The sequence below is a fragment of the Balaenoptera acutorostrata genome, chromosome 4 (assembly GCF_949987535.1).
Source record: "Balaenoptera acutorostrata chromosome 4, mBalAcu1.1, whole genome shotgun sequence".
Lineage (NCBI taxonomy): Eukaryota > Metazoa > Chordata > Mammalia > Artiodactyla > Balaenopteridae > Balaenoptera > Balaenoptera acutorostrata.
This window is the reverse complement of record NC_080067.1, coordinates 40,137,415-40,151,683: the sequence shown is the minus strand read 5'-3', so window position 1 is coordinate 40,151,683 and position 14,269 is coordinate 40,137,415. Positions and strand designations below refer to the sequence as shown.

The 14,269-nt window shown below is 37.1% G+C and overlaps 1 protein-coding gene across 4 annotated transcripts in view; it reads right to left on the bottom strand.

Annotated features, from left to right (window-relative positions):
- Positions 1-321: 321 nt before the first annotated feature.
- MME (membrane metalloendopeptidase) overlaps positions 322-14,269 on the bottom strand; it is a 92,129-nt gene continuing 78,181 nt past the window's right edge. For all 4 annotated transcript variants that reach the window (XM_057545997.1, XM_007164810.3, XM_007164808.2 and 1 more), the window contains exons 21-23: positions 12,438-12,533; positions 12,018-12,094; positions 322-1,531 (exon numbers count right to left, since the gene is read on the bottom strand). In XM_057545997.1, coding sequence (XP_057401980.1) covers positions 1,432-1,531; positions 12,018-12,094; positions 12,438-12,533 — 273 coding nt within the window. In that variant the 3' untranslated portion in view covers positions 322-1,431. The remainder of the gene's footprint in view (positions 1,532-12,017; positions 12,095-12,437; positions 12,534-14,269) is intronic.

Genomic DNA, 14,269 nt, shown 5'->3' with positions numbered 1-14,269 from the left:
TTTTCAAGAGGCAGGAAAACCAACACTCATATTCTGGATGTTCCTTCATTTTCATGTTTTGTTAGGAAAAATAAGGATTTTGGACTTCTTTGTAAAATATTAATCAAGTAATGAAATGAACTAAACTAGCAAACAGGACAGGAAAAGAGAACATAAAAGCCTTAAGAGCTGAGTTGCTATCAGGGACTAGACCTCCCCCTCCCAAAACTCTAGGTGAGTTAGAATTTTAGAAGCAAGTCCATTGGATGTGTAGAGGCCTCTCATTTCTATTCAGAAATGCGCTTTCCAAAGCTAGATGGCTGGCGCAATAAGCTTAGTGAGTAATGGGTACACAATTTCAATTTATTATCAAAATATTTCCATCAGATGACAAACCTGAAAAGATAAGGAGATGCAGAGCTACATAGATGCAGTTTTGCCCTTTTATCATGGCCACCTTCAGGGACAGATTTAATTTTGAAAATCCTGCTTGTAAACCACAACTCTTATGTATCTTTAGACCACTGTCCAATGGCAATTTTTAACCCAAAGTTTGTGTTTAAAGCTTTTCATCAATATGATTTATAAGTTTAAAAAGTCTCAAATCTTCATCTGTACATCACTTTACAGATCTTGGTTCATAACTATTTATCTTGGTCTGAAGCTTCAATATTCAATGATTAGCTATAATAACAATTACTTAGTCATAAGTGTAGTTAATAATTAAATATAAAAATTATTATTTACACATTACTACAAATCTCTTAAAAAGACCAAGTTTTGAGAGAGAGAGAGAACAAGAAATTGCTTAGAAAATTGCAGGGAGCCTCAAGAATCTCATTATCAGTCAAAGCAGGTACAACAAAAAACAGTTTTAGACACTCATTTTTGCCCTAAGAGTGCTTAAAATACAATGCTCTCAGAATGAAAAAAACTGATGATTGGCAAAATTAGATTAAAACTACATTAAGTCCCAAGGCCCCAATATGTATAAGAATTCTTTGGAAGAGTTTTGAAGGAGCATAAATTTTGCAAATAAAAGTAAAAATAAGTACATCGGCAACATGTTTTTAACTCTCACGTCACTGCTGTGCTTTTGGTGCCAACTGAATTCTTCCACCTCTTCTTTCTCCCTTTGATTAGAAATCCCGGTCTACATCAAGAGAAAACATCAAACTGGCAGATCATATGAGAAACAGAAATGAATGGCAATATTCTCTTTAGAGATTAAGCATTATTTACACAGTGAGAAGTGATTGATTTGATAGACATTAGACCTCTCCTCCCTCCACATTTTTCCAGAGTAACCTAGCTTCATTTTTATTGCTCTCATCCCCGTGAACTACCTCCACGTAATCAGTGACCTCTCTGGCCCTTTTTCTCTCAGATAGAGTTCCCCATTTCTGTGATGTGGGCAAGTCTAGCCGAGGACTGCACCGCTTCTTCTGAAGATTACCAAACCCGGCATTTCTTTTCTGGATTCATGTATGAGTTCTTGTGGCAATGAAAGGCATCTGAAAACTCAAGAGAGTTCTGCAAAGTCCCAATAATCCTGTGAAACAAACAAACAAAAGTCACCATCAGCATTTGATACTCATGTCCATACCATGCAGGAGCTCTACAGAATTTTTTTATGTAGGCCAGCTGTGTGGGTTTGGAACTTTCAGTTTAAAAGGAAATTAAAACAAAAAAAAACAGCTGGTAGAATGAGCCCATTCCTTTTCATTAACAGAATGTTTAAATGCAGAGGTAGCAAACTACAGGAGTTAAAAGCAGATTTTGAAGACAGATTGCATGGTTTGAATCCTGGTTATGAACTGTATTTATTTAGCTTCTCTGTGCCTCAGTTTCCTTTTCGGTAAAATGCATATAATAATATTACCTGTATCTTAGGCTTGGTATGGGGAGTTAATTTATAAACACTCTACATGTGTTTGTAAGATAAGTGAATAATTCATATTTGGAATTGCAGTTATTTTAAGAAGAATTTGGTTAAAGAATAAAATTATGATTTCTTACTGTATCTTGAAAGGCCTCACACAATAACTCTCAATATAAGACTTTAAATAGATATTTGATTTAATAGGGAAGATAACAATTATTTTCTTTTTTCCCAAAAGAACCCCACAGATATCAGAAACTGGATTCAGCCTGAGTAACTGGAAAGGGTTGGCGAGATGTCAATTTCCTCTTAACTCTAACCCCAGTAGGCAAAAACAACACTGCCCAGCCCATTACTGGCACCAAGCAGCATCTGAGGGACGGACAGGGCAGTACAGTGATGCAGAGGTGATGTTTTCCCATCAAGCCTGAACCAGCTCCTTCCCTTCTCTTCCCACTGGGACCATCCCACCTCAGCCACCTTGGGTTGGGGGCAGGGGGCTGGGAGGCAAGTGGGCTGGAGTGGCGGGAAGCTAGGAGGTCGTTCTAACTTGTTGACATCTCCCTACATGGCAGATGTGTGGACGTGTATACGTCCTAGTGTTTCTCTCCCCTCTGGCCCCTTCTCCACACAGCAGTCAGAGGGAGCTTTAAAATTTAAATCAAGTTCAGTCATTCTCTTCCTTAAAACCCTCCAGGGGCTTGAAGGATAATTCAAACTGCTCTCCACGGTCTCCAACGTCCTGATGGCTCCAGCCTACCTTCCAGTAGACCTCCTCATGGTCTGTTTCTCCTCCTGTTCCTCATTAAGCTCAAACTACACGGATTCACTCTCCATCATGCAAACTCGCCAAGCTCTCACCCTCTTCCGGACCTGCTGTTCCCGCCGACCACACTCCCTGCAAAGTTACTCCCTGGTGCCTACACGGCTAGCTCCTTCTCAGCCTTCATGCCTCTGCTTCAGCTTCAACACACCTCCTCAGAGGTCCTCTTGGAATACAGTCCACGTGAGTCTCTCCCACCTGTGCTAGCCTGTCACAGCACTTATCACGATGTGCAATGATTTTTCTCTCCTTCTTTACTTCCCGACATACTCTCTACACTATAATCTCTATGAGGACGAAATACTGTGTATACCTTGTTCCTCGCTGCACCACCAAAGCCCAGCACAGTGCTTTGCTTATTGCAGGACTCCGGAAATAATGAATGAGCCCGTCACCTGGCCATGGTGATCAGATGCAGAGAGTAACAGGGCATTACGAAGAAAAACACTGCTCAGTGTTTTTGGTTTATTTGCTACTATGGACCAACCAGAGAGGAAGAAAGCATTTCCTTTCCCTATCTCCATTCCATGTCGAATTTCTAAAAGTTCTCCTTCCTACTGTGTCACCCATCACCACATCAGCTATTTCTCAAACTCCCCTATCCTTCAGGCAGGAAAACTTTTTTGGTTGTATGTTTTTGAGGACTCCTAGAGGAGTCTTGAAGATTGAAAGGACTCTCTCTGGTATGAAGGGCTGGGGGTTGAGGTTGGGGAGGGTAGAGCAGAGGAATTTACATCTATTCGCCCACTGGCTGGAGAGGGAGAAGACTGGCCTCCCCAAGACTGAAGAGGGGCCCAGGAAAGGCAGGTTATATGAATGACAAGGACGTGCCTGTCACTCTGAGCAGGGCCCTGAGAGGACTTCTGATAGGATGGTACGTGGCTGTCGAGGAGGCTGAATGTCCAGAGTGGCGGTTCTTGCCTCCCTTGACCATGACCAATGGAAGGAAATGGAGCTACCCGACTTCAGATAGGGCGATCAGACTGCAAGGATGTCAGCACTCATAGCAGGCTGGGAAAGGAGGTTATTCCCTAATTTCTAGGCTCATGAGATGCCTTTGGATTCCAGTATAACCCTAGAAAGGAGTACACTGAAAATGACTGAAATTAAATTTCTCACCTCTTGGCTTAGGGTGGGAGCCTAGAGTTTGAATTAATTTGATTAATAATAATAATAATAATAATGTGTCATTTCTTACACCTGAAAGTTTGAACAAGTTCACTTGATACATGGTCAAAGTGATCATATATGTAAGAATATAAAGATTTTAGACATCGGGGATTTATATTAGTACCTAGTCTTTAAGGTTCTAGGCTCACAGACTCTGAGTTAGAGAGGTGCTTTGATTCATTTAATCTGATCCTCTTCCTACATTAGGAAGCCCTATACACTGGCTGAGGGACAGTATTCTGGTGGTCTGACTGTTCCTCTAGCTGGGAAGCAAGCTCCCTGATGGACAGGGTAAGCATTTGAGGGTCATTGGCTGAAAGAGCTGCTCTTTTTTGTTTTTTACTCTATTAACATTTTTTCAAGGGATTGTTGTCTCAGATATCACCATATGGAGATAAGTACTTCAGTAAAATTGTCCAAACCCAAGACTTAATTCTACATTTCTCTTAAAAATATTAAAGAAATTTAAATAAAACACAAACCTTAAAACAAGAAAGTCTTCACAAGACACCACGGGATTTGGCCATGCAGCAACACCCAAACTAATGCACACTCAGCCCTCTGTCTCCATTCCAGCTCCTCTCTTTCCATCCAAAAACTTCCATTTAGATAATATGATTCTGAATAATTAGGTCAACAATGTACCAGGGCTTCACTTATTTTCCTAGGACTCTAATTAGTGTTTGGTTGTTTATAACATCAAATCTTTGGATGGATGACATAATCTATTTCAAAATGTGGATACATTTATTAAAGTGAATCCCTTCGCTAAGAGTGGAATCATATTTCATTAACATTTTTACATGAAGTTCATGCTATATGAAAACTATGTAGTTTTTGTGTTGTGTTTATAATAACAGAAGATAATAAAGGTTTTTATTGATTATTTCCTAAAGTAAGTTACTTGAAATTTTTACTTTATTATATAAAATATATACTGCTGCTGTTTTATCATACTACTGCTATTTATTCCCACGGCAAATAATCACTTGTATTGAAAATACCTAAGAGATGTGGAATTGAACATCATGTAACCAACAATGAACTTTATATCTGACTACTCCTGTTTGAATTTAACTGTTTTTTTTTTCTTTTTCATTACCGAATGAGCTTTTTACAATTAATGAGTTCTCTGACAATCTTTTACTACTTCTCTTAAATAAACAACTGGGCTACAAGGTTAACCAGCTTCATTCATGAGTAAACTGTCCAATTTTTATCATTAACTGATGTTCAGGATTCTTTTAAAGTAAGGTCACATTGGTCTACACATGTTACTCTATAAATTCATGAAGAAATAAATGCCTGAATAGATTCCCAGGTATGGGCTAAAGATTAGTAAGTGCTAATAGAAATTCTACAAGGCCCACCAAAATCCACACCATTTATAAAATATCAGAAACCAATGCTAATATTTAAGGTAAATGGAGGAAACATCAGTATTTCAAAGAGGGTTTAGCTTAGGCATGCTAAATCATAGAATAATAAGGAAAAAAATAGCCATATTACTTTAAAATGTCTAAATAAAACACTAGAAAGAATATTTTTTTAAAAGTATTAGATATTAAGCTGTGGAAAACATTTCTAGCATTATTAGTGGCGTAGGTTCTATAAAGTGTCCTTTATTCTGACTGGAAGATGATCTCAAGCAATATAAGTATCTAAATTAGCACCATTACTATTTAGGTAGCAGACATTGATATCATTTTGTCTATTTGGACTTACTTTAAAAAATTATCAGGGACTTCCCTGGTGGCGCAGTGGGTAAGAATCTGCCTGCCAATGCAGGAGACATGGGTTTGAGCCCTAGTCCGGGAAGATCCCACATGCCGCAGAGCAACTAAGCCTGTGCACCACAACTACTAAGCCTGCGTTCTAGAGCCCATGAGCCACAGCTACTGAGCCCTCATTCCACAACTATGGAAGACCACATGTGTAGAGCTCGTGCTCCACAACAAGAGAAGCCAGCATGATGAGAAGCCTGCACACTGCAACGAAAAGCAGCCCGCACACCACAATGAAGAGCAGCCCCCACTCACCACAACTAGAGAAAACCTGCACACAGCAACAAAGATCCAATGCAGATAAAAATAAAAAATATAAATAAATAAATAAATTTATTTATTTATTTAAAAAAATGATCAGACCCTTATATCTTATACAGAAATATTATATCTATACACCATGATCAAGTGGGGTTTATCCCAGGAATGCAAGGATTCTTCAATATATGCAAATCAATCAATGTGATACACCATAATAACAAACTGAAGGAGACAAACCATATGATCATCTCGATAGATGCAGAAAAATCTTTCGACAAAATTCAACACCCATTTATGATAAAAACTCTCCAGAAAATAGGCATAGAGGGAAATTACCCCGACATAATAAAGGCCGTATATGACAAACCCACAGCCAACATCATTCTCAATGGTGAAAAGCTGAAACCATTTCCTCTAACATCAGGAACAAGACAAGGTTGTCCACTCTCACCACTATTATTCAACATACTTTTGGAAGTTTTAGCCACAGCAATCAGAGAAGAAAAAGAAATAAAAGGAATCCAAATCAGTAAAGAAGAAGTAAAGCTGTCACTGCTTGCAGATGACATGATACTATACATAGAGAATCCTAAAGATGCTACCAGAAAACTCCTAGAGCTAATCAATGAATTTGGTAAAGTAGCAGGATACAAAATTAATGCACAGAAATCTCTTGCATTCCTATACACTAATGATGAAAAATCTGAAAGAGAAATTAAGGAAACACTCCCATTTACCATTGCAACAAAAAGAATAAAATACCTAGGAATAAGCCTACCTAAGGAGACAAAAGACCTGTATGCAGAAAACTATAAGACCCTGATGAAGGAAACTAAAGATGATACAAACAGATGGAGAGACGTGCCATGTTCTTGGATTAGAAGAATCAACATTGTGAAAATGACTATACAATCCAAAGCAATCTACAGATTCAGTGCAATCCCTATCAAACTACCACTGGCATTTTTCACAGAACTAGAACAAAAAATTTCACAATTTGTATGGAAACACAAAGGACCCCAGATAGCCAAAGCAATCTTGAGGAAGAAAAACGGAGCTGGAGGAATCAGGCTTCCAGACTTCAGACTATACTACAAAGTTACAGTAGTCAAGACAGTATGGTACTGGCACAAAAACAGAAATATAGATCAATGGAACAGGATAGAAAGCCCAGAGATAAACCCACGCACCTATGGTCACCTTATTTTTGATAAAGGAGGCAAGGATATACAATGGAGAAAAGACAGTCTCTTCAATAAGTGGTGTTGGGAAAACTGGACAGCTACATGTAAAAGAATGAAATGAGAACACTCCCTAACGCCATACACAAAAATAAACTCAAAGTGGATTAAAGACCTAAATGTAAGACCAGACACTATAAAACTCTTAGAGGAAAACATAGGCAGAACACCCTATGACATATATCACAGCAAGATCCTTTTTGACCCAGCTCCTAGAGAAACGGAAATAAAAACAAAAATAAACAAATGGGACCTAATGAAACTTAAAAGCTTTTGCACAGCAAAGGAAACCATAAACAAGATGAAAAGACAACCCTCAGAATGGGAGAAAATATTTGCAAATGAAGCAACTGACAGAGGATTAATCTCCAAAATTTATAAGCAGCTCATGCAGCTCAATATCAAAAAAACAAACAACCCAATTCAAAAATGGGCAGAAGACCTAAACAGACATTTCTCCAAAGAAGATATACAGATCGCCAACAAACTCACGAAAGAATGCTCAACAACACTAATCATTAGAGAAATGCAAATCAAAACTACAATGAGGTATCACCTCACACCAGTCAGAATGGCCATCATCAAAAAATCTACAAGCAATAAATGCTGGAGAGGGTGTGGAGAAAAGGGAACCCTCTTGTACTGTTGGTGGGAATGTAAATTGATACAGCCACTATGGAGAACAGTATGGAGGTTCCTGAAAAAACTAAAAATAGAACTACCACACCACCCAGCAATCCCATTACTGGGCATATGCCCTGAGAAAACCATAATTCAAAAAGAGTCATGTATCACAATGTTCATTGCAGCTCTATTTACAATAGCCAGGACATGGAAGCAACCTAACTGTCCATCGACAGATGAATGGATAAAGAAGATGTGGCACATATATACAATGGAAAATCACTCAGTCATAAAAAGAAATGAAATTGAGTTATTTGTAGTGAGGTGGATGGACCTAGAGTCTGTCATACAGAGTGAAGTAAATCAGAAAGAGAAAAACAAATACCGTATGCTAACACATATATATGGAATCAAAAAGAAAAAAAAATGGTTATGAGGAACCTGGGGCCGTAAAGGAATAAAGACACAGACGTAGAGAATGGACTTGAGGACGTGGGGAGGGGGAAGGGTAAGCTGGGATGAAGTGAGAGAGTGGCATGGACATATATACGCTACCAAATGTAAAATAGATAGCTAGTGGGAAGCAGCCGCAAAGCACAGGGAGATCAGCTCAGTGCTTTGTGACCACCTAGAGGGGTGGGATAGGGAGGGTGGGAGGGAGACGCAAGAGGGAGGGGATGTGGGGATATATGTATATATATAGCTGATTCACTTGTTATAAAGCAGAAACTAACACACCATTGTAAAGCAATTATACTCCAATAAATATGTTAAAAAAAAGAAATATTATATCTGAATAACTTTAGAAACACATTTATAGATCATATAGTAAATATTATCATAACAACCATTCCCTGAAGCAACTGTAGACAGCTAACAGAAGCTGGATTTCCAAAATGAAGTCATTTAAATTTCTAGAATATCAGAGGGAAATGGTTTTGCTTTAAATACTAAAGTTTTAGAAGTTCATTTTAAAGTACAAAAAACTTTAGTTAGGAAGAATAAAATAATTATAGCTTAGACCTAACATGGTTTTATAGATTCAGCTTTATATGGTTTTATAGATTCTTTATAGTTATACTTTGCCTTTTGCTTTTGATACTGTGGTTATTTAAGCATAAGGTTACAAAATCGCCCTTTGTTTCAGAAATGTTTCTACAGAAACCACCATGCACAATTTTTCAATAGCAACTCAATGTCTATTAGTTTTTAAGGTTCTTTTAAAAAATGTGTTTTACTTTGCACAGCCAGGAAGCAGCCTGTTTCCAAAACTAAATGTGACCTCAACCTTTTGCCAAGGAAATCCCTTTACATCCAGAGAAAATAATAATTTCCTTGACAAAAGGTTGGCATTCCATTTACCCTTTTAAAAAAATCAACACATACTTCTCTTATTATAAATGAAAAATAGTCAAAGAGGCATCTTTTGGACCAGAACAAAGAAAATAAAAGTTACAAATAATTCCACATATTTCTAATAAAATACTTTTCTCAATTTAAAATTGGGGGTAGAAAACAATTACATATTTACCTACATGATCACTTAACCAGTGATCAGTTACTGACATTTTGAGCTATGCAGACATAAGAAATGAGAAAAAAAGAAAAAAAAAGCCCTTAACTGTCAGCAAATATGGAATGTTGCAAAATCCATATACTTTATTCATAGGAACTCTTTTTCTGTTTGTATCTCTCTCATGTAAAAGTAATTCAAGTACTAATTTTCAAACACATATATGTAATAGGCACTTCATATACATTAACATTAATCCTCCTAGCAGCTCTCATGATAATTTAATCCTCACTTTATATATCAAGAAAGTGAGACCCAGAGGTTAAGGACTAGCTCATAAACGGCAGAGCCATTGATGGAACTCAAGGGTTTCTTACTTCAAAGCTTGCATTCATTTTTTACCGTAAATTATAATGATATGTTTTCTGAGCTAATTGGAATGGAGGAATGGCACAGCTGAATGCAGGCAATACCTTAACAAGAAAGAGAACTAGGGAAGAGAAAAACAAATAGAAAAACTCTAATAAAAAACTAAACTGAAAAGTCAAGAAAATCACCATTAATGGCTCTGTAGTGTAGGAATAAATAACTCCACATGTTATAGCTTCTGAGGCTTTCACTAACCTAATAAACAGTGAAACCATAAGTAATAGTCATAACAGAAGTCTGTCATCAAAAAACGAAAGCTTAGGTTTTCTTCAGGATACTGTGTTAATAAGGGAGGAAGTTAGAAAAGTTATTTTAAACAGAGAAATTTTAATCCACGGGTTAAGATAAAAATGTTAATACTCAAGAGACAAATGTTAGCTGTCAAAAATTAATGTGCCACCTCTTGTTCTCTGAGGATGCCAGATGTACAAGGTACTATATTAATATTACTTAAATTCACCTAGGCTTTTTATGGATATATGCTTTGGTTCCTGAGGATATGTAGGGCAGAACTTTGACAAATTAGATTGTTATGGTCGTTTGTGTGAGCTTATAAATACTCTGTTATCCTCAGATTGTTAGATCTTAACCTCTGAAACTTCAGTAAGGAAAAAGACAACTTTAAAAAATTAAAGCTATTGAATCACTGTTGTACACCAGGAATTAACATGGTGTTGTAAGTCAATTATACTCAAAAACAAACAAACAAACAAATACACTTAGAGAAAACGCTATCAGATTTGTGGTTACCAGAGGTGGGAGGTGGGGAGGAGGGGAATTGGATAAAGGTAGTCAAAAGGTACAAACTTAAGGTACAAACTTCTAGTTATAAGATAAATAAGTACCAGGGATGTAATGTATGACATGATACATATAATTAACACTGCTGTATGTTATACATGACAGTTAAGAGAGTAAAACCTATGAGTTCTCATTACAAAGAAAAAATGTTTTTTTCATCTAATTTTGTATCTATATGAGATGATGGATGCTCAATAAAGTTATTATGGTCATCACTTCATGATGTATGCAAGCCAAACCCTTATGCTGTACCTCTTAAACTTATTCAGTGCTGTATCTTAATTATCTCAATAAAACTGGAAGAAAAATTTTAAAAAGAAAAGAAAAGAAAAATTAAAACTAAAAGTTACAAAACCATAATGACAATTGATCCAGGGACTTTCGTTGCTCATTACCGAAAAAGAAGCTAATTTGTATATCCTAGCAAGACTAAATTTAGCTTGCACGATACATATAATAGGCATACAATAATCAATTGTGGAGTGAATGAATTTTGAAAAAACTGTTAAGGCAAACACCAAATGATGATGATGATGATACTAGAACAAGCTGAGTAAATTCTTTAATTTTAAATGTGCTATTTTATTGTTTCACAATTGCATGAGTTTTTTCCCCAGGAGTGAATGATCTGGGCAGTATGTTCATGTCTATTTTAGGAAGATCTTTTAAAATTGGCCCATTAGTTTTCTTTTGTTCTCAAACTCTGTTTTCCAATAAACCTACAAAATTTTTAATTTGTTTTTCACACACTCATGCCTGAGAGGTGCTGCTGTTGATCAGTGAATCGGTGATGAAGATTTTAGTGCCTGCCGAAGAGGTGGGAATTAGGAATTCAGTCCTAAAATAGATACATGGGGGTCTAGAATTTGACATTCAAATGCTGGTTGGTTGATTCTCTTTCAATCCAGTGTTCTCTTAGGTTTTCTGATTTGGGATGGATTTTAGATATCTTATAACTCAACTTTCCACTCTGCACAGAATTTTTCTCCAGCATCCCTAGCAGGTTGTTCTCTGACCTCTTCTTCATGGTACTCTCTCCTGGAGCTTTGGGGATAACTTTGCTCCAAAGTTGTTAGAGGTTGGGACCTCTAATTACTGGAAAGTTTCCCTCTGTGTTGAATGGAAATCTTTCTTTGGAACAGCTACTCATTGGTTCTAGGCCTAAGCCTTTTGCAGCCTCTTACAAATGTCTCTGCTAGCTTTAAATAGAGCCACTCTTCTGAGGTGACATCTTTGTTGGAATTCATCAAGCACTGGGTCTAGGTCACATACATTCTGAGGATAAGAGCAGTCACGGCTATTGTTGTGTAAACATGACATCTATGCTGAAGTGTTCTGTTACTCCTTTCGGAGATCCTCAAAAAGAAAAAAGAAAAAAAAAAAAAAAAGAAGGAAAAAGAAAAGTACTGGATTTCCAAATTTTACAGAATCAGAGTTAGAAAATACCCTCCAAATTTGAAATAATGGAGCCAATATTGGAGCACCTCAACAGCTATTCATAACCACGCACCTGAAATTGCCTGGACTGTGCACATCTGTTTTAATGGAGTTGACTGCATACTCTGGCCTGTAGGTCCCACACCACACCTAGGGACAGAAATAGAAAAAAGAAAGCAGCATACTTAGGTTCCATCAAGGATTATTTGTTTGGGCAATCTGGAGGAAAAGCAAACTTCCTATTGCAAAAATTAAATTGGAATTCTGCATTCCTCAACCAATTACTCTTCAAATAATGTTCAATAATAGGCAGCCAGGAACATAATTATCATTAATATGGTCTGACAGTCTGTTACACACAATGAAAGTTAGTCAATCAAATGCTCTGCCACAATTGATTAAAACAAGAAAACTCAGCATGCAATATCTAACTTACTATGAAATTATAACTCAAAATGATTTTCATATCTATCAATCAAGAAGGATACAATACCTGGGCAAAATTCAAGAAGAACAGTTGTTTGTGATTTAGGTCAAGTCCAGGAAGTAATTTTTCTTCACCATGCTTTTTAACATAATTTTGATAGGCCTAGGCAGTTAATGGAAGAGAAACATGATGTTTATAATTTCCAAATTTATATATAAATCTATGCAAAGATCATGTAACCAAGTAATTAACCTTTTATGTCAGAATCACCATAATAATATACTTAGTTATGGCAACCTACAAGTATTTAATGGATTAGAAAGAAAACTAGAATTTACTTACAAATGCTCTGAAAAGAACAAGATTAATGATTAACAGATGATAAAAGCCTAGCATATGTCAGATGATCAGCAAATGTTAGCTGAATGAATGGATGACTTAAATAGTGATGAAAAACTTATCTAAATGTTGTTATATAGATGGGTGATTCTAGCCAGTTGGAAGAAAAGATTGCCAAGGGAGTCTGTAATTGCTGTACTTGGCTTGGTTACTACTCTTAGCAAAAGAGACTCACACCAGACTTCATATGAGTGATTCCTGACAAAAGTCAAGGGAGTCTCTTAAGAGCCCTTAGAGGCCTAGCACCCTATGATTCTAAGAATAAGGATGTGCAATTATTATGGCCCCCTGAAGACAGGGCAAAATAGATTGAACCTCAGTCACATTAAGAAGAAGGAATTTAGATTACTTGAACATCAGGAAATTTTCTTAATTCTTAAGGATCTATAGACACTATTGAAAAATGTAGTTTTCCTCTACTAAATACACTTAAGAAAGGGATTGACAACAAACTTTCTGAGATGTGTTAGTTTCAGTTTAATACAAAGAAAGGTGATACTAGATACACAGAAGATATATTTCTTTTCTTCTTACTTGCCATCAACATAGATTTATTGAGTCTGTAATGTGCAAAGATGCTGGGGATATGGGAAAGACTTGATCCTCTTCCTCTTAGGGAGCTCACAATCTAGCAGGGAGCATTACAAGTCAAGATTTCATGTATAATAACATATTTGCACAATTGTAATTTGCTTCATTATTATAAATCTGTACTTGTTCTACATGAGGATCTCCATGCAAGTACCCTTAACCCAGACTTTGGCCGAATTTTTACAGCAGTGATTCTCAATCTGGTTGGGTATTAGAATCACCATGGAGTTTAAAATGCCCAATGCCTTCCACTTCCAGGCAAGATGGGGTGACAGGGACTGAATTTACCCTCCCACTGAAACGACCAAATGATAGACAAAATATATTAAACAATGGTTTGCATGACACTAGACATCAGGCAAAAAGGAAAGTCATCTCTGGGAGATGGTAAACAAATAGGAGGAGCCTTACGATTGCCCCAGCTTTTTGACTTGAGCATTTCCAGGCCACAAAATAGAGTGGGAAACCCCAGTGGGAGCCTGGCGGACTCCTTGAGAGGGTGAGGAGAAGGTGCTGAGAATTCAGGGACACCAAGGAAAGGGTAATGAAGAGGAGAAAGCTGCAGAGAAAGAGACTCTCAGAGATCAATGGCCCCTCAGGTATTCAGCTGAGTACCTGAGTATGCATGTGAGCAAACTACCCAAGGCTAGGGAAGGAACCACAGAAAAGGATTAGAGATAAAAATGTCTGGTATCATGCAAGACAAGAACGAAAGACCTCAAGATTCATACTGTAGGTTCTTGCCTCAGCAGTGAAGAATAATTATCCCTAGACTGAGCACTACCCCAGACATGCCTAACAAATTGTAAAAGCAAGATCTAAAAGGACCAAGCCATTTCTGAGGAATTTAATGGCATCCTAGAATAAAGCTCAAGAATATTTAGAGGAAAACAAAAATATCCACCACC